Here is a 26,234-nt window from a genome sequence, read left to right as displayed (position 1 = left end):
AGCTGTAGTGCTGTTTCTGCACTCTGAATCTGCAATACATGATTTCAAATTTGACAACCCGAAGTTCATAAGAAACAGATGCTGATGTGGCAGCTACTGCTCCACGACTGAACCAGGTTAATGTCACTGACTCCACTGTTTTCATTTATCACAGTCTTCCTACTGCCTGACCTCTGTGGCATCTTAATCACAATTAACAGCACAATGCAGATGGGTTAGATATTTTTCTTTTAACTTTTAGAGCTGCAAACCCTGCTGATGGGTTTAAAAGGCATATTAAGTTTAAAGGAAATTACAGTGTTTGTCAGACCCAAACACTGCACGCTGCAGAACAGAGAGAATCATTAGATTTTCAAACGTCTTTGAACAACTCATCTGTGACTACCAAGCCATCTGGAAAATTAATCAAATCTAAAGCTAAAAATCCTCATATCTCATCAAAATCACTTTATTCTGCATGTCTCATTTAAAAATTCGCCAGAAATAAAGCGCTTGAACTAATCAGTTTCTGTAAAAAATAAAAAATTCCGCTCTCCTTGGCACAGCGAGGAAGCCATCGCTCGCTAAGCTGCAACCAACAGTCCCATGGCAAAAATTCACAGACTATTCAGCTGAAAAGGGCTTGATTGCACTGAGATTTAGAAGACGAGTGTAAAAACTAATCAAAAAACGCAAACAGTTAAACATCCACCATTTATTTTTTCGAGCATGTGGTGTGCGTGTTGATTCTAGGAGTTTTCAATTTTTGTGAAATAAATAATGAAGAAATTCAACCTTTAATCTCACTTTTTAACGATGCGCAACCTTTAAACCATCTCATATTGCACTAAAGACATTTTTGAGATCTTTCTACTTCTAGCAATGGTTGCACTGTTTCCATAGAGATGCAGGACTCTATAATGCAGCTAAAAATGAGCCCACAGTGAGTAACAATATGCAAAGAACGCCCAGAAACTGCTTGGGGTTCAGAGGGTTAAGTTGAGTTCAAATTATAATGCTACGTATGTCAAAAGATCAACCAATTGTTAATTTCCTTCTGTACATTCACAGCCAAACTAAAGTGAGAATGCAGTAATTGCTTTACTGTGGTTTGTTCGGCTTTTCAGTCCATTTATTTCAGACAGCGTTGTGCAAATCTCAGAAACTAAACATTCGGGATAAAGATTTTCTGGTATAGAATAGCAAATAAAGGCATAAAGGTAAATACTGGCTCAGTTTTGAACAAATGTGTATATTGCCTTTTGGATTTCAGAGCAAATTCAGACTTCTGTCCCATTTAATGTACTGCTATTCACCGTATCAGTCGGCCTTTCTCTCAGACGTCTCTATCTCCTCTGTGGATCAGAGTGAATCACTTTGTGCTCACCTGTACTCCAGAGAAAAGCGTGTTAACTCTGTGCTGTTGTGGATCCATTTAAACTCCAGCGGCCAGCTTCCCTCTGCCATACAGGTCAGCACCAGCCGGTTGCGTTCCAGGTGGAGCTGGCTACGAACCGGTTCCGTCTTGAAGTAGGGAGGCACATCATCTGCAAAGAAAACAGTCTGGAATTAATCTTTTTAAATGACACATCCTGCTTCTAAATCGAGCCAGCACAAAGCCCCTCAGTAGCATCTGAGTAAAGAAGAGTCACTCCTAAATCCCACATTGATGTGATCCTGGAGGCATAAATGTGAAAATGTGGGAGTTTTAGAGATACATGAAAGAGAAGAGCACATTTATTTGTCATGAACTTTCGTTGTGAAAAGGTACTCACAGATGAGGAGCAAAGGGTTCTCTGAATATGTGAAAATCATTTAAATGGGAGGACTTGAACAGAAATGTAACTGCAGTCGATGCTTACATCTACCTAACAGACTGTATACGGTCAGATGCTAAGATCTCATCTAAGACGAGGCAAATTCTGCTGCCACTGGAAAGCAAACACCAAGATGCCAGGCTGCAGATGGAAACTCTTTGTGAACACGTCCCAACTGGAGCCACCTAATCTCGTGTGATGCACTGCTGCCTGTGAACGGTGACTCTGACTTGCGCTGGGAGTGTCAGAGATATCTGGCAAACAGGGAGGAGGAAGCAGAGGCATCAAGTCATGAAGGATTGGCCCTGCATCTTCCTGCTCTGTGTATTTGTGTCACTAACTCATTGGCAAAGCGCAGCACTTTCCTCTGGGCAAGACGGAGCAGACAGGAGAGGAGCAAAGCCAAGGAGGAGGCATGAAATCCTTTCATCATTCGTTCGCCTCCACTCCGTTTCGCTCTGTCTTTCGCTCCCTCTGTGTTTCCCGAACACGCTCTGTTGAGTGTGAAGGAACGGATTGAGGAAGACCAGCGAGAACCTCACCGCAGGGCGAGGCACGTATCGAATGTGGCAACAGACACGCACTGATTTTTATATCTCAATCAAAAAAGCCTCACAGACAAACTGTCAGGGACCATTCGCGTTTGCAATATCTCACCCTGAATAGATGATGCAAAAATGGGGAGCTTACTTGATGATCATTGTAAATATAGAACACATTAATTGGATGGTTGGATAATACAATTATCAAATTGACTGATAATCAGGCATTGAAATTAAACTGTCAGAATGATCTACAGTGCTGATATTTGGTTCGTCTATTTCGGGTCGACAAATCCACTGGAGGTAGACTGACAAGAGTGAAGGAATGGGCGATGGGAGTGAAACAGAGTGAGAAACCTGAGATGATTTACAAGCTTTTCGCTTTCAATCAAGGACTCAGATTTACTACCGAGGCCTCTGGAGGAACACGCTTAATTTCCTGAGAACACTTCTTTGTACAGCTCAGTCTCCACAAAATTGCATACCTGTACAATCAAACTGCATTTACATTCTGAAAGGTGCATGATTGTGTTTGAATTTTCTCACTGGAAGGTACGATTGTGATGTACTAGGAAAGACTTTCAGTTAAAAGGAGTCATGTAAGGAGGAAGGATTAGAGGATACAGTCAGTAACAGGACATTTACCCTGGAAACCAGTGTTCCTGTGGGAGACTGTTATCCTTAGACATGCGTTTTTTACTCCTTGTTTTCTTTCTTCTGATTCAGTTATGTTTAAAGACCCAAACCAAGTGGTTAGGTTAGGTTTTAGGTTATAATTTTTTAAGCTTCTCCTTTGTTTTCTGGGTCACCAAGACTTATGAACCATTAAATAACCTCCATTTAACAATCACTTTGTTCTTTTTGCTTGCACTCATTCTGGTTGCACTATTCTGTTCTGGGAAAAATGATGACAACCATTTTGCTGGCTCTTTTACTATTATTATTATTATTATTGAATTTTAAAATAAAATTTTAAAAATTATTGAATTAAATTTAAATTTTATCTGTAATGACTTTAAGAGCCAGCAGGGGTCAGTGTGGAGCGACACAGCAGGGGCACACCATCAGCAAGGCGGGGTGGGGGGGTGGGGGGGTGGGGGGTGGGGGGGGGGTGGGGGGGGGGGCACCGCAGCACCTCACGCCCCCCCCCCCCCCGTCACCGATAGATACAGGCGCCCGAGGGTGACAGTACAGACACACGCTGATGAGCCCTCCTTTGTATCATAATCATGTTTCTTCTGCTGTACCCATGAAGCCGTGATAAATTTTTTTTTTTTTTTTGCAAAAATTTGATCCGGGCCAAACGTGGGGAAGCTGGATCAAATTTCACCCTCAGGCGCCTGTATCTATCGACTGACGATGGTTCTTATAGGACGCCAGGACCTGATTAGCTGGCCTCCACCTGCACATGATCTGCTGATGACAGATGACACACACCTGGGCTCCTCATCAGCACAGCACACACCTGTAGGAGAGAGAGAGCAAGGCCGAGGGAGGAGAGAGCCCTGCCACAGCTCACAGCCTAAGCTGTGCTGTAACAAACGTGACTTTGCATGTTTTAACACCTTGTTTTGCAAAGAAATGAACACATTCTTGCCATCTGCAAATTGCACTTTAAAGAAAAGGGCCTTTATTTGTCACGCTGAGATAAAACGGAATAAAATGTTCCCTCTCCAGACTTTACAGTAGAGCCTGGAAGTTGCCTGATCTCAGACCAGCTCTGTGTCCCAGCAGGGCCATACATTCATCATGCCTGTTTGCCTGTAGTGGGAAAACAAAATATATGTAAATATAAGTAAACAGAGTGCCAGATCTCCCTGGTCGATGGAGTGCTCCGGCTGTTATAAAGGAGGCCCGTGAAAAAGAAGTGATCGCTGGATGTGATAAAGATGAAATGTAATAGTTTACGCCACCATGAATCTGATTGTAACGTCCAAACTATTAGAAAGGCCAATAAGAGCATTTATGACTGTTTGCTTGGTGTCATGAAGGGAAGTGGGCTGTTTGATTAATACGAGCAGCTGGCCGGCTCCAGGTTCAACACATCCTGATGTTGCATAGAACCTACAGAGGTGGTAATGGGCCGGTTTATTTACTGAAATGTGATCTGTCACACATGTGAGAAAAGCAGAATTATGACTAACACATTCTGCATTTCCCCCAAGTACTGCGTTTGATGTGCACGCTGTGTAAATGTGGGTGAGTAATGCTTTTGTTTTCACCAAAGAAATATTCACTCGGGTGACAAGATGCTATCTGCTAATGTGGTTTATACAAAAGTGTAAAACTGGCTGGTTTCCTTATTCAAAAAAAACAAACATATAAATCTTGCTCAGATTTACGCTGCAGGGATGGATTACACCGAGACTTCACCCATTCAATCAGTGTATCAGCTCAGCAGTTTATCAGACACGCCCTTTGATGATGAGTCACCATTTTCTCTGGGAATCATCATCAACCTGTTTAGGCTTATGTCACCAAATTTAAGGTGAATCAGATCAACCTGCTGACAACAGTACATCAAAGTGTAAAAAAAAAAAAAAAAGTGTATTTCCTGATGCCACCAGGTGGCGCTATGATTGTGAATGTATACAACTACATGGACGTCGTCAGGGCAGGACTCTGATCATACATTTCAAACAAAAAAAAAAATCAGGTAGATTGGAGCATGTTCAGGCGAGTTAGACAACACTTCTAGTTTGATGGCAAAGGATCAATATTTTTGGGAGTCGTCATGACCACGCCGTTTGACTTTTGCAGAGCATTTTGATAACTTTTCATCAGGAAGGACTGTTGCATATACTGGCCAAATTTGAGGTGTCTCGGACTTACCCCCGATGAGTTATTAATCAGAAAATACTTACAGCTAATTCAAGATGGCTGACTTCCTGTTGGGTTTAGGGCGTGGCCGTGATTGACTTTTTTGTGTCTCCTGATGTGTTTCCATATGCCCCCCAAATATTGTGGCTGTAGATGAAACGTCGTGGCAGTTGGCCGAATGACCACTTTTTCAATTTTACAGGGGGCACTATGGAGCAATTTTGTCACACATGCACAATTCCCATAAAATATCAAATTTTTCGCCAGTCCTAATGTGCATGCCAGGTTTGACGCGTTTTGGGGTATGTTTAGGCCGCCAAAGTGGAGTTTGAAAAGACGAGAAAAGAGTGAAGAAGAAGAAGAAGAAACCCTAGTGCAGGGGTCGGCAATTAGATGTGGCTTTGGGCCAAAATATTTGTAAACAATCGAACAGCGGGCCAACCTGCGGGGGGTGCGCTCTGATTCCGCGAGCGTGGGGGTGGGGTGGGGGGGTGGAGCTTCTACAGCTGATCGCTGCTGCTTGGGACACACGTCTCAATTCTGATCACAGATGTATTAAAAATGACTCCCGAGACACACATGTTTTGCACACGTGTTGCTCAGTGAAATCTGGCTGGTACAACCGTGTCCGACCAGTAGTGCAAACGCAGAAATGCCCGGCAGCAGCCGACCACGCGAGTTTCGTGTTGCGGACTGGCTTGGCTCTGTGCCAAATCAAATTTTCAAAACCATCTGGTGGGCCAGATATTATTCCTGACGGGCCAGTTTTGGCCCACGGGCCGCCAGTTGCTGACCACTGCTCTAGGGTTTCAGTGTGGTCCTTCGGCACCGTCGGTGCTCGGACCCTAATTACGATTACGTACAGAAAGAAGAACGCGGTAAAAAATATAACGCATTTAATCGAATGTTTCTCTATTCCCTAATTTATGGCACACCAGCAACACTGCTGAACACTCCATCCCAGTAGGTGGCGCTAATGTACCTAAGGTCTGTTTTCCAGTGGCAAAGAAGATCCACGGGACACACTGAGGGAATCAGCACAGAAACATCGGATCAACATGGCCGCTCAGTCGCAAACTTTCCCTTTTATTACGAAAACAGTTCAGTAAAAAGTATTTCTGAAAACATTTGAGGCAAGAAATAAGCTGCTGAATCTGTCCTGGTTTTAGTTTTGTGATGTGTCAGACCTCCACTCCCTGCACGGCATTTTCATAAATGAAACTACGTTATGCAAATGAGCTCCGGGGCGAAGCAACATACATTTAGCTACAACAGTCCTGGTACCGACTAACGGTGTCGTTATCCCGTAATAGACCACTTTTCCAAACACTGAAAGAATAAAAAAGAATCGCTGTAAATGCACTTTGAGTTTGCAGTAATCTGTGAATGCAGTAGACAGATGAAAAATGCAGATAAACAGACATGAAACAAACATTTTTGCTGTTTAAGGTCACATGTGTATTCATCCATTCAGTCGTCAACCAAAATTTAAGTTGAAAAACTATTATTACTACTATTGTGTCAGATATTGTTATTTGACAAAAATGCAATTAATTGTGATAAATTAATTACAAGCCTGCACTAAATTAGAGTCATTTCTTTAACTGCGTCCCACCACTAATACACATAGGAGTGAAAGGATTATGATAGGACTTATGTATCAGACTGTATTTTAGCATCAGCAGACGTACTTAATGAACTTGCGACAACGTGAATCTCCAGAGAAAGTTATGAAACAACCAGATGACTAATGATGTTATTTCAGAGAGCCACATAACAGGTTCAACCACTCCATTAAGTTGTGTTGAAGTACTTCAGAACAATTTCTCAAATCTATAAGTGGAAATGCTTTCGCCTTCACTAAACAGAGACCCAAGGTGATTAACCACGGCACACACAAAGACACATCATGAAGAAAATCAAGAGAAATCAGAAGCAGATGAACACCAGTGCATAACACATCTCAATAAGATGAATATTCATAAATTACAGCACCTTCTTAATGCATATTTATAAACAGCTCTTTGGTTTGACTTCTGACTTTTGATAACCTGAGCGCGGCGCCAGCCTGTAGACCGCATAAATAAATATTTATAGCAAACACGAGAAGACAGAGGAGACTCAATAAAACACCACACAGTATTGATCCATTAGATTCAACTCACATCACTACCTCTACTGTTTTCAAGTTCAAAATTGGGCCCCTTGCCATTCTGGCTGTGCTGTGTTCTGTTAAAATCTGATCCCTTAAGCTAGTCAAACATGAAGAAAAGCCTTCACACAGCAGAAGCGTCGAAAAAACAACAGAAAAACAAGCCAAAACACAGACACAGCTAATCGGAAAGTCACACTGTGAGGCGAAGACTCTGGTGCAGAGGAAGTACACACAATGAACCAGAAGAGAAAATATGAACACTTGGGTTAAGTGATGTAAGAAAATATAAGTGAAAATGATTTATGAGAGAGCAAACATGGCAGGCAGAGGGCTTAACAGATGCAAAATAGAGATAAAATGTAAAATAGACTCTGAGCTGCCTTTAGAGTTGGAGTGCTTGGGCATCTCCCAAAGCAGTGTGGGTTAACGGCAAAGAGGAAGAGAGTCTGAAAATGAGAGAAATTGAGACGTGCAATAGTGATCGGAGATGGCCGAGACTAATTGTTCCCCAGCGACGAGCGTTCGGCTTTTATCTTTGACGGGGAGATAAAAAGAGCACGAGGTGAGAGGCGGTGGGGAGGGAGGGAGGAAACAGTGGAGAGAGGCACATGCAAACAAGCGCAAGTACTGTATCACCCACAAACAGATACCCGCTCACCCACAGGGAGGCGCGAGGCCAAAGAACGCATTGATCACTGATGAATATCTCCAGCAGTCCCTCTCATTAGGAAGTCCATGAGAGCTCATCACTGTTATCTAACTGTGGAATCAGCACACAGAGGCAGGAAATACACTCCGGGTACACAGCGGCTGAGGGCTGCGAGCGATGATTATTTTCATTAACGATTAACATGTCAGATAATTTCCCCCTAATAAAATTACTGCATATTCCATGAAAGTTAGAAAATACTGATAAACTGAGTCTCACCGCCACTAAAAGTCCTCTGTAATGGTGCTACTTGACTTAAGTGCAGCTTCTTCTGTGGTCGACTACTTGATTTCTTTAGACACATTTTCTAGTCTGAATGGTCCATCCGGTACTGGTTTAAGCCTGGATGAATATTCTATTAAAAGCTATGAAATAACTTGAGGTGTTCCTCAAGGTTCAATTTCAGGTCCTACATTTTTTAACCCTCACTAGTTGCTACTTGGAAATGCTTTTAGGAGTGACTGCTTTTCTGGTACTGGTTCAATCTGTTCAATTCTTAGAATACAGAACAATAATTTTATGTAAACACGAATGAATATTCTATTAAGACTCATAAAATGCCTTAGGGTGTTTAACAAGGTTTAAATTTAGGTCCTGTTAACCTTGACCTGCTGCCATTTGGAGATGCCTTCAGGAGGTGTGGCATCAATTTTTACAAATGGTAAATTGCCTATCTGTAACTGGTTTAATTGGTTTAAATTGTAGTTTATCAACAGGAAATTTTATTTAAGCATGAATGGATATTTATCTAAAAGCTATAAAATGACTGATGTTCCTCAAGGCTCTATTTTAGGTCCTACAATTTTTAAAAGTCACATCCTGCCAGTTGGAGATGTATTTAGGAGGCATGGCATCAAGTTTCAAAGCTATGCAGATGATACAAACCTACACACTGTCGCGTTTCCTGATAAATTTGGTCAGTCAGTGCCTTTTATAGCTACTTTAAATGCCAAGTTATGAATGGGAAAGGACTTTCTATAAATTTAACTATGACAAAATTGAAACCTTGCTCAATTGTGGAGAAATTTTTAAAAATGAAACCTGACTCAGATCTTCATTTTCACATTAAAAATGGGACTAGGGAGGCATTTTATCACTTGAAAAGCATCGCCGGATCTGCAACGGCTTCTCTCTAAAACCAATATACGGACACTACTGTGTGCTTTTATTACAGGCAGGATTGACTAATGCGATGCTGACAAAAATATATCTCAAGTATAACTTCTTCAGAACTCAGCTGCAGGTGTGTGAAGGAGAGCTCATATTACCCCGATTTTAAAGTCTCTGCTCTGGCTACCTGTCTGCTTTGGAATTGATTTTAAGATTCTTTTATTGGTTTATAAAATGCTTAATGGTCTCGACCCTACCTATTTATGGGATTTACTTTTATCGTATGAACCCTCCTGAAACCTCAGGTCTTCTGGTAATGATGCCCAAAGTCTGAACAAAAACCCACAGTGATGCATCCTTTTGTCATTACAGTCTGTGGAGCAGACCTGAGGGCAGCAGACAGGGTTTTCTTAAATTTTATCAAGCCCTACCTTGTCAGTCTGGCCTTCAATTGATTGTAATAATAAACCTACAGAGTTTTAGCACCGGACTCTGTAGAACATCAGAGTTACAACTTTAACTCTTGCTGCTTTTACTAAACTTTACTGTAACTGCCCACCATGAAATGCTAATCAAAATGTGTTCACTTCTCATGTTGTTCCCCCTAAGTGGACAAAAAAGCTCTTATTATTGTGCTCTAATTAACAACAAGCAATTAGCAGCATAAAGGTACAAAACACTCAACAGAAGAGATGACCCACTGGAAAAATTTCCTGCTAACAAGTCTTTTCTTATTCTCATCAGAAATAAATCATCTTGTAATTTGGAGCTCCCCCCCAAGGACAAATAAGGAGCAGAATAATAAATCAATCAAAGACAAATTATCATGTCCAGTTTGAGGGTAACAGGAGAAACACAACAAAAGCAGCGGTTTCTGTTTTGCTGCACTCATGGGCTTTTTAAAGTTTTCTCCCTAAACAAACTTACCGAGCAATAAACACACAAATGAGAGAAAAATCCAAGCTGATGCTGGGTGAGAGGTGATGCACACCCTTGCATGGGCGTAGCTTTAATATGAACACAGAGGTCTTTGAGTGTCAAACACTTCATTTCCTGCATTCTGGTAGATTTTTATACACCAATTCAAGAATTTTCTACATCAATTAATGGTGGAAACCGCATTAATTTTGAAAAGGAAAATATACAATTCAGGGATCAGGCTGCAATTCAAAATATAATGGATCATATGTGGCTCTAACTGCATTTTCCAGAACAGACAAAGTGGTTGTATGAGCTCATAAGTTCTGTTTTTATGTACTGCAGTAGGAAAACAAGAAAAGCACTCAGAGGTGTCAGTACTCCACCAAGGCTGCTCAGTAATCTGACAGATAAGTCTCGATAAGTCCTCAGCGGTGGATTTGTAGTAGGATCACAATCATGTGATCGTCAGCAGGCAGCTGATGTAGTGTTTACTTGTTGTTATGGTTACAGTGACGCTGTGCTGCTATCTGGCAATGATTCAGAAATCTTTAACCAATCCATGGATCCAGACTATAAGCTGCATCACTGCCAGAATCTGATCACCTGGTCCACGAGCGGAACAAATCAGAGCCGGGCCAGGGGCGGGGCAAATGACTGGGCCCTTTAAACCCAAATAATAAAGCTCATGGTCACATCATTTTACAAGATACACATGCCAACAGCGGGGCTTACAAGCTTCAGCACCATGGAGAGCGACTATGTCATTTAGAAGTCCATCAAACGGACATGAAGTATAACATGTCCGTTATACTTTAGGCCATATGGTCACTCTTAATAAAACAACACAAATTCAAAGCAGTTCAGCACCACGGATAGCGACTGCATCATTCTGACACCCACTTTAACTATTTCAACTCAGAGCCTGTATCAGTAGCTATAAAGTTTAGTAAGACTGGCACAGCGGCCCACATGTTCACAAACACAATTTCAGTGTGAAGTACTATAGGCCTACACACCACTATTTGAAGGGCGTACGACGAGCCTTGCGCTCCGTGAACTCGTCCACGATGCTCTGTAGGTCCATTTTCTTTGCTCTCTCATTCTCTATGGACAACATGGCAAGTCCACTCAGTCTCTCTTGTCCCACTGTGCTCCTCAAGTGGTTTTTAATGAGTTTTAACTTAGAGAGTGAGCGCTCAGGGGTTGCAACGGTGATGGGAAGAGTCAAAAATAAAAGGAGAGCAGTGCAAAACTCACTGAAAGTAGAAGTTACTGCTGGGTGGTTAACAAGGAGAATTTTTGCCAGATCTGCAACAGACTTTTGCTTTGTTATCTGGTCCCTGAAACAAGTTCTAAAAGAAAGCAACTGGCCAAGGAAGCTGGGGGCGATGTCCCGATGGTAGTGCTCACAAAGCCGCCGGGCAGCTTGGTATAACTCCTCATCACCTGCTCGCAGCAGTGTGTTGGGGTAAATTGCCTCAATGGTCCTTGTGTCATTTCTGACCTTCCCTGAAAACTTCATCCAAATCAGTTAGTCTGTTTTTGATTATTGCTGCCCACAGACAGACAGACGGACAAACGTACACCCATCATCACATAACTCCGCTGCATTCCTTGGTGGAATAAAAAGTAGAAATAGTGCTGAATAAATAGTAACAATTAACGCCCTTATTGGAGGCTGTTTTTCCCCCCAAAATAAAAGTCTTCTCTTCCTTGTATGCTTTTATTGGGGGAACAAAGACACCAACAGATTCAAAACTAGAACCCTCTTGCTGCACCACCATGTTGGATTATGAAGCCATAATAATGCACAATATCTTTATTAATAATTTAAAAGACACACAAATAAAACTTCCATTCAAGTAGATGTGCATTGAAATGGAAAAAAAAAACAAGCTAAATATTCCATATTTGACATTTGCTCAGCTGCGACACACCAACACATAAAGAACATCACCAAGTAGAAAATGAACAAAACTAGTGGCACACACTGTCACAGGCATCAGCAAAGCTAGACAGTGATTAAATTCTGAACTCCATAAGTGGCCAGACTCACCTAAATGACTTCAAACTCAACACTGCACCTCCTCAGGTCTCCAGCAATACATTCACCAAATTTAAAGCAGTTTTGATGTATGGTTGTTAAGACATTTGGAGAACAGACACACACACTGACAGAGATTTCCTAATTTATTGGTGGGATTTGTGACCAATCAATGAGAAACTGAAGTTTTCATGTAGCTCTTAGAAGTCAGACAACTCGGAGAACAGAAAACAAACGGATTTTCTCTGAGATCTGAATTTAATCACTGATTATTTCAGATCACTGAAGTGAGAGAGAGAAAGAACATTTTAACATCTTACTTTGGAATCAGGCTGACATGAAAGCAAAACTATTTCTCAGGGGCTGAATTTAAGAGGTGTGAGAAAATGGAGAAAATTTCATACTGATGTTAAACTGAGTTCAGTTACATTTAACAGAATGAACCTGGCCAAAGAAAATAAGTTACTTTTAAATTTCCTTCCCTCTGGGTAAATACAATCAGTGTAATATGTAGAGCAAATAATAAAAGACAAGTAAAAATTGGACTGAACAAAGAAATCAAAGATTTCACTGCAGTGCTAAGCTGTGTTGTGCTATGTCATGTTATTCTATGCTGTGCCATGCTATGCTATGTCAATGCATGTAATGCTATTCTATGTTATGTAAGGTATATTGTAATGCACATGTTATGGTTATGCTATGTTATACTATGCTATGTTAACATGTTATGTCATGCTATCCAATACTATACATATGTTAATGGATGCCATTAAGTACATGCTATGTTATGCTATGCTATGCAATTCTATGTTATGCTATGCTATGTTATGCTATATTATGCTATGCTACGTTATACTATGTTGTGTTGTTATTTAATGCTATGTTATGCAAAGTTATGTCATGCTATGCTATGTTTTGATACGCTATGCTATGTTATGCTATACTACACTATGTTAAGTTTTGTCATGTTATGATATTTTATGCTGTAACACACTATGCTGTTATGTTATGCTATGTTAAGTTTTGTCATGCTATGCTATGATACGTTATGCTATGCTATGGTATGTCATGTTGTTATGTAAATGTTATATTTTGCAATGCTACATTATACTGTGTTATGTTGTTGTAAGTTGTGTCATGCTGTGTATTGTGTTATGCTTTGTTGTTATGCATATGCTATGCTAAGTTATGTAATGTTATTGCATGTTATATTATGCTATGTTGTCATATATATGCTACGCTACGCTACGTACTGTTATGTTATGTGTGTTACGCTATGCTACGTTATGTATATGGTATGCTGTGCTAAGCTATGCAAAGTTATGCAATGTTATTGTATGTTATGTTATATTATGCTATGTTGTTATGTATATGCTATGCTACGCGAAGTAATGCTATGTTATGCTACGTTGTTATGTATATGCTATGCTATGCTAAGTTATGTCATGGTATGTTGTGTTCTGTGTGTTATGTTATGCTATGCTATACTATGCTATGTTATGACATAATATGTTATGCTATGCTACATTTCATTATTGTATGTTATGTTATGCTATGGTATGCTATGCTATGTTGCTATGTATAGACTGTACTATGCTGTGTTATGTCATGTTGCTTTGTATACATTATTATGCTATGCTACATTATGCTATGTTATATTATGTTATTGTATGTTGTGCTATGTTATGCTATGTTGCTATCTATATGCTATGCTAAGTTATGTTATGTGTGTTATGTTATGCTATGTTAATGCATATTATCCTACAGTATGTTGTGTTAAGTTATGTGTTAATTTATTGTCCTAGTTTCAGCTGTCAGTGCCTTAAACAAAATATACATCTTTCTCATATTAAGTACACAAATGAAACAGAAATTGCTTGTTTTTTCAGTGTTTTCTGCATAATAATCAACACTGGGAATTGTGAGGCGAGTCCAGTGACCAGCAGCACACAGCTCTCATCTTTACTCACCCTTATTGAGAGAGGAAAAAAAAACACAGTCCTCCCTGCCTGGAGGCATTACAAACAGACTGATGCACAATTACCCCACACAGGAATCTGCATCACCTCCTCGCATGACTGGCTTCATATTCAGCACTTCAGCAACACAACTGTAACAACAATTAAAGGTCTGAAAATGGAAAATTGTAATAGCACCACTGTGGCAAGACTGAAATTATCTTTTCTTTTTTTTGAAAAGTACTTCTTATCTGAGGGGGAATTAATCTGTCACACAGCCAGAGGGGTGTAAATGTGAAACATGTAGATGCTGGAGAGTATAAGAAGGTGATGATTGCTATATCGTGAAAGAACAGTGCACGCTGTATACAACTATTACCGCTGATTAAAAAGCTAAAGTAACATCCTATATTATCCGTCTTGGGTTATAGCTATGACATGAAATACAAAACACACACCCACACTGACCAATTAGTGCTAAATACACTCCCAGTGAATGCGAACAGTCCTACATACGCGCTCACACACATACAAAACCCGACTTCCACTTCTACAAAGGAATTATTGTGCGTTAGAGGCCCCTTCATTAGCATACAGCGCAGCCGATGCTCCCTGGGGCCGTGGCCGGGTCGGCTGGAAGCTGGGACGTGCTCGTGGATGTGTGCGCGCATGTATACGTGGAGGTTAGTGTGTCAGACGGACTCTGGCAAAGCGAGTCTGCAGCACACAGTCAATTAAATCAGCTCCCTCATTAATGAGAACAGTGCCAGGTACAAATGCCTGCCCCGGGGTGAGAATTCATAATTGAGGAGAACTGGGAGAATTCGCTTCTAAAATAACAAGACATATAGTCGGGGAATGTTCTTCTATTTCCCTGCAAACACTTAGCTTTAAAAGGTCAAAACAAAGTACCGGTCTTTAAGGTGGAATGTCACAGACGAGAATACACTGAAATAAAACCACAACAAGCTTAGGAATAATGATAAAAAGCAAGTTAGGCCAATTATGTTCATTAGTTTAACTTTTTATTATTACTTGTTTATTATTTCATTAATTCCTCGCTGCTGGTTTCTGACTTCACCCGAATCATTGCTCATTATTGTATGTTTCGTTATGAAATGGTGTGCTGTGTTGCCATGTGTAGACTGTACTATGCTGTATAATGCTATGCTGTTATGAATACATTACATTATGCTATGCTATGTTATGTTATTGTATGTTGTGTTATATTACGTGTGTTAAGGTATGCTATGTTGTTATGTATATGCTATGTTTTATGGTGGAATGTCACAGACTGGAATACATGAAAATTAAATCACAAGAAGCTCAGGAATAAAAATAAAAAACAAGTTAGGCCAATTAAGTTAATTAGTTTAACTTTGTTGTTATTATGAGTTGTTTATTTTTTAATAATTTCCTCGCTGCTGCTTTCTGACTTCACCTGAATCATTGCTGATGACTTATGTATGCCACTCTTGCATGATAATGTCCCCTTGACCTCAGACAAGAGTTGTTTTTCTCCGCCACTCAACATCGTGTCTGGATTCTATTTATATTTTTATTTCTGCAAGGAGTGAACACACACTGGAGCGAAGGTAACGCGGGGCTGAATAGACACTCTGAGCAGAATTAACCTCCCCCGGTAATCACTTATGTCCATTTTCAAGGCAAAACATCCTCTTATGCGTGCTCACTGCAATATATGCAACTTCTCGATGTGTCTGAGGGCTTGACTTGCTTCGCAGATGACATGTTCCTCCAGACTTTAGTGTGCCTGGTGTGCAGAGAGCGCTGCTGAATTTTTACAGATAAGTCAGTTACTTTCCGGCTCCCAGAAGGCTGCGGTGCGGCGGCGGTGGCAGCAACCTCCCTGCTAGCTCGGTCCTCAGGGTGCCTCATCGCCACCGGACAGAGCATACATATTTCAGCTGCAGCCTGGGGGCCACACACACACACACACACACACACACACACACACACACACACACACACACACACACACACACACACACACACACACACACACACACACACACACACACACACACACACACACACACACACACACACACACACACACACACACACACGTGTGTGTCTTGCTATCATTGTGGGGACATTGACTCCCATTCATATCTAACCCCTAACCCTTACCCTAATCCAAACCCAAACCAAAACAATGGCTAACCCTAAAGAAACATTTTACTTTTTTCAGTAACAACAACATGGCCAAGAAAACACTGTTTAAACTTGTGGGGACCAAAATGAGGTCCCCACAAGTGACATAGTTTTCGGTTTTCCTACAGTTGTGGGGTCATTTGGTTCCCACAATATAGCAAAAACATGGGCACACAGGCACACACACACACACACACACACACACACACACACACACACACACACCACAGACACACACACACACACACACACACACACACTGGGGTGCTTCCTTATACTTTAACACTATAAAAACTCCGGCAGATTCAGCCAACTGTGCACTGATTGCTAATGTGTGCTTGCAGTTGAATTGGCATTTATGCACACGGGTGTTGTAGTGATGTGTGTATTCCTGCATTGTGTAACTGTGTGTGTGCACGCTTCAGTCTTTGATGGCAGGTGTCAAAATGTGCTTGTGATGCTGATGAGGATGGAAGTTTGCTGGTGGTCTAACAGAGCCGCTAATGGTCCCGCTGGGTGTGGAAATCTGTTCTACTGTCTGTCTTTATTTAGCACACTGGTCTGGCTCTCTTGCAGAGTGTGAGAGTGTGTGTGTGTGTGTGTGTACATTGAAATGTGTGTCGTGGATGGGAAATGCTCCAAGAGTGCATGCATGCCAGCACACAACTGTACATTTTGTGTGCATGCATCTACTGTGTGTATGTGTGTGTGGTCAGGTTTGCCAGACATTTCTATGAGTGTGTGTGTGTGTTGAGTGTGTGTGTGTGTGTGCGCGCTTACTGATATTTTACTCATCCCTGAGAGACACTCAAACCCAGGCCAGCTGCAGATTTCCACTCGCCTGTGTCCACACGCTGTATATATCAGGGAGATTACTCCAAACCAATCAGGTGCTCACTATTCTGCTCGTATGCGTCCACAAACACACACGGAGCTCGCAGCTTTTGGCACATCTCCAGTGTATTACTGTTGGCCCTTTTTGTTCCATTCATGGTTCAGCAACGCCTCCTCCTCTTCCTCGCCTGTAGCACTGCATTTCCCAGGAGACCATGCTGCCGGCCACTAATCTCTCTGCTCTAGCTGGTCTGCTCTCCTCTCACGACTCCAGTTCAGCCGGCTGTCTTCCAGTGCTGCAGGTCCAAAGACCTCGGCACCGTCCAGGAGTCCAGCCCTCGTGGCTGAGAGAAGTTGTCCCGGCTAAGGTCAAAAGTTCACTACTGTTTTTTTTTAATGTTTTATTTGTCATTTCTGTTGAGATTTTCTTTCACAGAAATGTTTATCTACCCAGACCTCAGGAAGTCACAACCAGAACATTGATACGTTTAAACACTGTCATTTATGTTTTATGAAATGGGATTTTGCTCAACTTTTCTCTCTGAAAGAAAGTAAGAGAAGGCTTCAAGTTTGAAAAAGCCACAAAGTCCATTCAAGGATGGAGGCAACAGGACATTTTCCAAGTAAATTGAGGGTTGTGTCACATGGGAAAATTAGCCTTAAGTTTCTTTTTCACTTGCTGTTTGCTTGCTAGCTGATTTTTAATGGAATATCTCCATAGGGGTACAGAGGAACATTTCCAGCAACCATCACTCCTGTGTTCTAATGCTACATTGTGTTAGCTAATGGTGCTGAAAGGCTCATTGATGATTAGAAAACCCTTGCAGTTATGTTAGCACATGAATAAAAGTGGGAGTTTTATGGAAAACACGGAATTATCTGGATGAACCCAAACTTTTCCACAGTAGTGTACATTTTTAGTGTATTTTTGTAATATTTACTGTATTGTTACTGTATTTTATTGTATTTTTACAATATTTTTACAATAATTTTACTGTATTTCTTGTTGTACTTTTTCTGTATTTTTTCAGTCAAAAGTCTGGGGTCATTTAGAAATGTCCTTATTTCTGAAAGAAAAGCATTTTTTTTTAAAAATGACGATAACATTAAATTAAACACATGACTTGTGCATCTATTCCGTTGGTACTATGTATTATGGTACTATCTATGACACATCACAAATAAAATATTCCAAAAGAATGCAGCTTAGTTGCTGGGAGACAAGGCTGTAATAGTCTCACTTAGCAAGCGGTCACAAGATAAATCTGAGGCATCACACCATAATAAGCGCTCTGAACTCCGAGCAGTTTATGGGTATTTTTTGATTCTTTCCCCCTGTCACATTTTCACTCACCGTGGGCTCATTTTTCACAGGAACATAAAGTCCTGCTCCTCTATGGAAACAGCAAAGCCGTAGCTAGAAGTAGAGGGAATTCAAAAATGTCTTTTGTGCAGTATGGCAAAGTTAAAGCATCATAAATCATATAAAAAGTACAGAGAACTCACAATGTCTTCTGTGCAGTACAACAAAGTTATAGTGCCATAAATCATGAAAACAGAAGACATGAATGTTGAAACTCTTTAGTTATTTATTTCACAAAAAAATCTGAAGTGGAAAAAAAGGTAGCTCCACATTCTATAGATATTCAACTTATATTTTTACTTTGTTTCTGTATTTATCTCCTATCTGTAAACACAGCCTGCAGTTCAATCTAGCGTAAGCTCCTGAGTTTTTGTAGTGTGTTTTTGTCACAGCCGAGTCACTAATAACTTCACTTTAGCACCAAGGAGAGTAGAGTTTTTTGCTTTTATAGAATCCTGCTTGTGGCAAGGGTTAATTTTTGGTGAATAAAAAGTGATTTTGATGAAATATCCAGATTTTACGCTTAGATTTTCCAAAAGAGCAGCTCATCCCACATGATTCAATTTAGGCAAGAACTGCCAAAAAGTTAAAAATCCAATTATTCTTTCTGTTTTTACAGTTTCTGGCTTTGATAAATGGTGTAATTTTGGTGGTTCTATAAACAATCACATGCCTTTCAAAGCGACCGGGGGGCTTTAGGGTTCGGAAGGTTAAATAAAATCTATTTTTTTCTCAGTAACCTGAAACATATGAGACACTTTTACATACAAAGATTGCAAAATGACAAGGTGCTGAAAGTAGCTGTCTTTGTTTTAACGGGTTAACAAGCTGGAAGCCCGGGAACCACCAGTCTGGAATATCAAATTATGTCTCAGGTATAGACTGCACCAAGTCAATATAAAAAATAAAAAGTTTGAAAAGTGGTATCAGTTGCTGTCCTCCGCTCTCGTCTCATCCAGTGTCGGCATAAGACAGCCAAGTCTGGCCGCAATCAATCAGAGCAGCTCAAATATTAAAAGTGTCTACCTCTTTAAACAGCTGGGGCAGAGAGGGATGGCAGCCGTAAATCTACGAGCTAACCTTTAGCCACGACAGACTAAGCTCTCAGCTCGCATGCCTGCCTTTATCACTTAACCCACAGCAATCCTTCCGCCGCTCCAGTAATGACTTGCAAAGCTCGACTAAGCAGGTATTGCCATGAAACAGGGCTACACAAAGAAAAAAAAAGTTTTAATACACAGGTATGGGAGAGATTATGTGCCATAAAAATGAAAGGAAATATGATTTATTGTATGCCGATACAAGCCTCTCCATCCCTGTTTGTGCAATCGTCTGTTTCCTCGGCATGCAAATGTGTGCATTCGTGTGTCTTTGTGTGTGTGTGTGTGTGTGTGTGTGTGTGTGTGTGTGTGTGTGTGTGTGTGTGTGTGTGTGCTTACTCAGGAGCAAGCTGGTTTAATTTCCCACAAGATCCAGAAAGAAAAATCTCCTTAGCGGTGGAGTGTGGAGCACAGTACACTGAGCATATTATGCTATTATGTTTATGGAGGCAAATCAATTCCTGCATTATGGGACACAATAAAGCCGGGAAGCATCTCATGTGTCAGGATCATATGGTTAAAAATCCTGCATGAAACGTCTCCGATAACCTTTGCTGTGCTCCACTGAGGTCACATTAAAAGAGGCAGGATTAAAGCACACCTCTTTCATTCAGAATTCAAGGTACCAACGGAATTCCTGTCAGGTAACGTAAAGAATTGGGTCATTTTAAAGACGCAAAAGCATGTGATGGATTTAAGGGATTACTAGGTAATGCAATAAAAGACTTGTATGAGGAAAAGAAGTGCAGTCAGAGGAAATAAGGAAACATGCACAACTCTGTACGAGACGGTACGCATCAGTGACCCGACTAACCCGTGGCTTGAGGATGGGGTGTGTCTGCAGTCCACCCCTGGCCTGCTGAAAAATTAAACGCTGTGGAACAATGTTCTCTGCTGCTCAATAATGCATGTGCAGGTTGCAGCAGGAGAATCATACACAAAGGAGGAGAAAAGAGGAGCGCTGCTGCTTTTGCTAACTTTCTGCATAGACTACAGCCGGTGGAAAGTAAACGCACATTCACACGTACCTATAACCAACACACACTGACACACACAAGTGTTGGAAATCCAGTGTTTGCCAACCAGAACTTGAATGCAACACTGAGCCAAGTTGATTCAGTTCAGTGTGTGTAATTGAACCGAGCAGGGTGTTGCTCGTACGACGACGACACGTCATCCACAGAATGACACGTTTCACACTCGTCTTGGCCGCCATCATTATTGCACTTCAGTCGGCCAAAAAAACTCACGTGGTATGGATTTATTTGAATCAGAGGCTCACCAGCGAGTCCTTTGTGTAAGTAAAATACTACTAAACGCATGTGCAAAAAGATGCAGAGATGCCAAATAACTACAGGACTGAATCAGAAGCTACAGATGGATGCTGTGATGAGGTTCTTCCAGCCTAAACTCCCAAAATTAGATTCCTATACAATTAAACCGCATTTTCCTTCTGGAAAGTGGGAAGTAAAAGGGGGAGGATGGAGATATAAATCACCAAAAGGGCTTTCATCCAAGAGACCGGGGTTGGACCATTAGTCTTATATTCAAGCCTTGTTTTCACTGGATGTTTGCTTTGCTGGAGGGAGGCACCAGAACTGTGCTAGATTTAAGAAACTGTCATGGTTTAAATGACATTTTTGCACTAATAACTACATGTTAGAAGCTTGTTTATGGACGAAAAATCACTTGTAGTAGTAAAAGATCATCAAAATGAAAAAAAACAAAAAACTCTTCCTGTTCACCTCTTAAAACGCAAAACACACCTCAGTAGCACCCTAAACTAAAACTACCAATGGGTTCCTGTTTTCCTTTCTGAACAGTTCAAAGGTCCCTCTCTATCTCCCCACTCATCCACCAACCACTGGAACACATCTCCAAAGTTCTGCTGAAGCTCAGCTTCCCCTCAGAAGAAGTGCTGTCAGATGAAGGAGCCTTTTGAGAGGCAGCTGGCATCGTGATTGGACGGTACTTTGGTCTGATCCAGTCCAGCTTCAGCTCCAGAGACGGCAGGCGGGACGAGTCAACGGAGGACGGGTGGATGAAGTCATGAAGCTGAGAACAATCCAGAAAACACCAGAGGAGGAGAGCAGGGCCCAGGGAACTCACTTCAGCAGAGTCTGAAGCTGTCCCACTTGATTCCCCTGGAGAACTTCAAACGTCTTTTAAACACTGTGGAAAAATCATCTTTTAGAACTTGTTCTTGTTCTTAGTGTTTTTACATTTTAACTTCATTGCTCAGCGCTTTGCACATCCATTTTAATGTCTATGTTGTGTTTTGTCATGACCCTGTTTGTCTGGAACTCACTGTTTTGTTGTCTAGTATAGGTCCCTTAGTGTTGTTTGTCAGTGACTCAATTCTGTCTCGTAATGTTATTTAAGGACAGGTCTCTCTTGAGAATGGCACTCAGTGTCTCAATGAGATTACCTGTATAAATAAAGGCTAAATAAAATAAAAATAGAGTAGCATGTCTCTTAGAAAACATCATAGTTAGCCTTTGGGATGAAAAAACGCCTTCAACTCCAAGATTTTAAACACTTTCCTTTAGTGCAAATGAATATCTGCTCCAAATGTCTCTCTAATAATCATTATCAGCCTTAAAAACCCACAAACACCCCTCTATACTGGACCACACTTAGTACAGTCTGGTTCCCCCTTCTATAAATCTGCTTGGAATCTTCCACTTCCTGTTTGTCAAAGTGGCCTTCTACCTGGACAGGTTTTGTTGGAGCTCATCAACAAACATTTTGGGTAACTGAACTTTAATATGGATGTGTTTGAAGCTTTTCTAGATTACCAAAATCCCCCCCATCTAATATGTGACTGGTAGGATGTGATGTAGCGGTAGGGCTGCATTGATTTGAAGCATATTTTTAACACCACATAGAAAACTCCTTCAAAACACAATTTTCTGTAAGTAATTGTGGTTCCTCCACTGCACCAAGCTTCTACCATTTAGTTATCATGTGAAAACCAAAGGCTGACATCTTCCTAAACTAAACCACACAGTTTTGGTATCTAAGTCCAGTTGCTATTTATCCATCCTCCCCTCTTACCTCCACCTTGTTGGAGAGAAAATATGAATGGAAGTTAACTGTGAATGAATGGATTTTTTGTTCCACTTCATCATACCTCACAAGTATGAAGCTCAATGCTACATATGCTGTAATGTATGTGCATGAACAGCTGTTGTCTTGGCAGTTGTGCAGCAGAAGATGTGGTGAAAAGAAGCAGAATTAGTTTGTAAGTGGACCCTGAGTTTGGATTTTTCTTTGTCAAACCATCTCCCAGTACTGACGTGATCGATCAGCATTGTTTGTACACAAAAGGAATAAAACGAGCCAAAATTTTCAATAGCCATCAATTTAGAAACTTTTGTTTTGTTAACTACAAGTCAGACCTGTAATTAATATGGTCCAAAGAAAGTTACGTATTGAACCTTTCAGCCTTTTTTTAATTAAATGTTCCTAAGACGAGTGTGGGCGCATTGTGCTGGATAATATGAATTCATTCGAGAGACTACTTCCTTTAAAAAGAGAAATTTGGGGGATAATTGTCTAAATTGCCACTTAGTGAAGATGATTACTGCAGGTCAATACGCGGAGCATTTGATAGCTGAGGTAGTTTGAAGGAGAGCCCATTATCCGGCATTTCGCCCGATTCGACACTTGTTCACCGTGGAGTACAGCAGGAAACAATTCCACTTCATGGCCTTGTTAGAAGGCTTTTAATGCACCAGAATGGGCTTTTTAGTCCGCCTTTGCTATTGCCACATAGAAGTTGTTTGTTGGATAAAAAGGGAGACTTAATGCTTCAATAAATGTCATTTTAACATGTGTGCCTCTCTGATAATATTTAGTTTTTTGGTTTCCTCTTCCCTCCTCTTTTGGATTTCCACGTCTGTTCTGAAAAATTCGATCTGGATGATGAATGCCATGTATTAATGTGCTTCTTTTGTACAGCATGCACAAGGATTTATCTCTGTACAACCATGTATGCTTTTTGTGTAAATGGAAACAGTGTTTTTCTTGCATAAACACACGGGGCGTGCCGCTGGGTTCTTGACAAAGTCTCCACACAAGTCGAGCTGCATGCGCGCACACGTCGCCCACCTCATCCATCTCACCGCTGTCTCTGTTGGCGGCTTTACGCTCATCCTCTGACGCTCACACTGAGACAAAGGCATGTACATATAAACAAGGAGACCCCCCTCCATCCACACACAGCCTACTCTACCTCCCCTTCAATAAATGCGATCGTTCCTCCGACCCCTCTGTACTCACCTAATGAAGGGCACGTCTAAATAAAGCCGGGGGAATGGATGGCGCCGGTTTCACTGCTCAGCAAGCCAATTAGCTCCTTCTTACCTCACCCTATACATTTCTCTCTGACCTCCTGCTGTGTTTTCTCACAGTAATCATCGTTGGTTGAGCCCTTGCTTTCCCTTCACTCCCTTCTGATTGCGTCTATGTTTTAAGGGTTTGGAGATCCAAAAATGGAGAAGCCAAGCGGTCGGACATATCAAGCCAGCTTTTCCTGTATTTTCTTCCATTATTGTTTTTTTCTTCACTTACTAGCAGGGAGGTCGTTCCCTCTGGTTCAGGCCAGGTCTGCAAATCGCCCAGCTCTGATCTTTCCTACTCCTGCAGGGGTCAATGTTTGTTCCTTTTGTGTTTCCGTTCTTTGCACCGTATATATGACCGTAATGAAAAGCTCGCCGTGACCATTCAGGGAGGCCGTAATCTTTCATTAATGAGCTTTCAATTTAAGTATTATTTGCGATTGGGCCACGGCGCATTGTGCCGGTACAGCCGGGTCACAGCCAGAGAAAGAGAGGAAGAGGATAAAGCACAAAGGAGGAGGGATGAAAAGATGTTGGAGGAGCAGAGTGATTATAAGGCTGGAGGTACAAAAACCTTCCCTAAACTGTATAATAAAGTCCAAGGATTAGGTCATGGAGGAAAACAAGGGCTTTATTTACATCAGTGAGCACAGAAACTGTTTAAGCCCGAAGCCTCGGCTGGCTATTAGGACTGGTTCTGTTATTGCAAAAGGGCCTGCAGGCAGCGGACAGCAAACAAGGTTTCTATATCCTGTTGTTATGTCAGTTTACTGTCAAATTATGAGCTAAACTCTGAGAGACAATCTGTTGTGTCTTGTAGCAAACAAGAAGCAAGAAGAAAATGTTGGAATACAGAGAAATAATGACTGTACAGTTATTATTTGAACAAACGTCTCTGCCTTTATGCCAAATATGCACCAGATTTCCAAACATGAAATATCTCAAACTGTAGTCTGATTTATCCGTGCACCACTCTGTCACCTCTAAACTTTTTACCTTTTTGTGCAGCACAGTGGAAAAACCACTCGCAGCAAAGGACAACTCGAACCGATCGCAACTGTTCACAGCGTGCACTCGATGGAACTAACCCCGTCACAGTGGGAAAATAAAAGTGGAAAAAATAAACAGAAGAGCTCCATTTGACACTGAGGTGAAGCTGTTCTGTTCTGGCTTCATCCAATGGTAAGATCATGCTTCAAAAGTTGTGAAAAAAATAGGGATTAACTGGACATCTAACCTATTAGTGTCCAAAAAGGAACCGGCTAGGTGATTGAACCGTTGTGGACAGGCTCTAGGTGGGAGAGATGCTTTTTATGCAAATGCCAGAGAACAGAATGAGGCTGATGGAATATTATGAAGGCGTCTACATGACAGTTTACAGGTTCTGGTGAGGAAAAACGCTTTAATCTTTCAGACTATCCTGAGAAGAAGTGTTTTGAAGTGCTAATCTAGGCCGAGGCTGCGATCAAAACCAACACAGATTTCTACAATGCTCGGAAACAGATTGAGGTAATTAACGTCATGCACATATGTATGAGACTCTCTGTACTGTTTGGTTTTCACTAAAGTCAGTTTGGTAAAATCCACTTTTGGATGTTCTACAAACAGTTGGGATCCCTCCAGTGCAGACAGGTGTGTTTATTTATGAAGCCATCATAAAATGAATAGATGAGACAGATAAGTTGCTGTATTCTTTGCTTTCTGACTGGGCATTTTCAAACCTGACTTTCTAAAACACAACCTCCTCATTCATAAAAGTCAGCAGTTCATGTGCAGCAACTTTCTCCCAAAGTAAAGTTGAGTCACTAAAGTCAATATGAAGCTGTTTATTATTGGGATTCTGTTTTCTTTCTTTTTATTTTTTAATTCAGTTGAGGTTAAAATAGAACCTTTTTCTCCTCACAGGAGCGGCAAGAACTGTTTGTGGTAAATAAACTTCTTTAAAACCCTCCCAAAAAACAAATGTGTCTAAAGGCTAGATGGAAAGTCTAATCTTTTTTTTTTTCTTACACTTTCAGTCAACATGGGAAAGGACTGAAAGAACTTTGCACAAACAGAATTTTGGTCAGTGGAGTCTTGACAAATATGAGATGTTTTGGGATAAATACAGAATATATTCAACACAAACCATAAGATCTGTCCATGACCTGCGGCTCAAATAAGTCTCTGAACACCAAGCGGGTTCTGTTTATTTTTGTTTGTTTTCTGTTGTCACATTTTTATTCACTGTGAGCTCATTTATCACTGCAATATAAAGTCATGCACCTCTATGGAATAAATAACAAAAAGAAAAGAAAAACATGACTTAGCATGCATACAATTATTTTTTTTTGTGACACAAGGACTCTTAAAATGCTGTAG

The 26,234-nt window shown here is 41.0% G+C and overlaps 2 protein-coding genes across 10 annotated transcripts in view; one reads left to right on the top strand and one right to left on the bottom strand.

Annotated features, from left to right (window-relative positions):
• The window catches only part of rpl38 (ribosomal protein L38), a 1,167,099-nt gene that overhangs the window by 646,709 nt on the left and 494,156 nt on the right, over window positions 1-26,234 (top strand). The gene's annotated exons all lie outside the window — the stretch shown is intronic.
• The window catches only part of sdk2b (sidekick cell adhesion molecule 2b), a 349,966-nt gene that overhangs the window by 112,472 nt on the left and 211,260 nt on the right, over window positions 1-26,234 (bottom strand). For all 4 annotated transcript variants that reach the window (XM_051939309.1, XM_051939311.1, XM_051939310.1 and 1 more), the window contains exon 2: window positions 1,367-1,526. In XM_051939309.1, coding sequence (XP_051795269.1) covers window positions 1,367-1,526 — 160 coding nt within the window. The remainder of the gene's footprint in view (window positions 1-1,366; window positions 1,527-26,234) is intronic.

Source organism: Acanthochromis polyacanthus, chromosome 19 (assembly GCF_021347895.1).
Source record: "Acanthochromis polyacanthus isolate Apoly-LR-REF ecotype Palm Island chromosome 19, KAUST_Apoly_ChrSc, whole genome shotgun sequence".
NCBI classification, from domain to species: domain Eukaryota; kingdom Metazoa; phylum Chordata; class Actinopteri; family Pomacentridae; genus Acanthochromis; species Acanthochromis polyacanthus.
The sequence above is the reverse complement of the archived record's forward strand: the minus strand, read 5'-3'. Positions and strand labels throughout refer to the sequence as shown.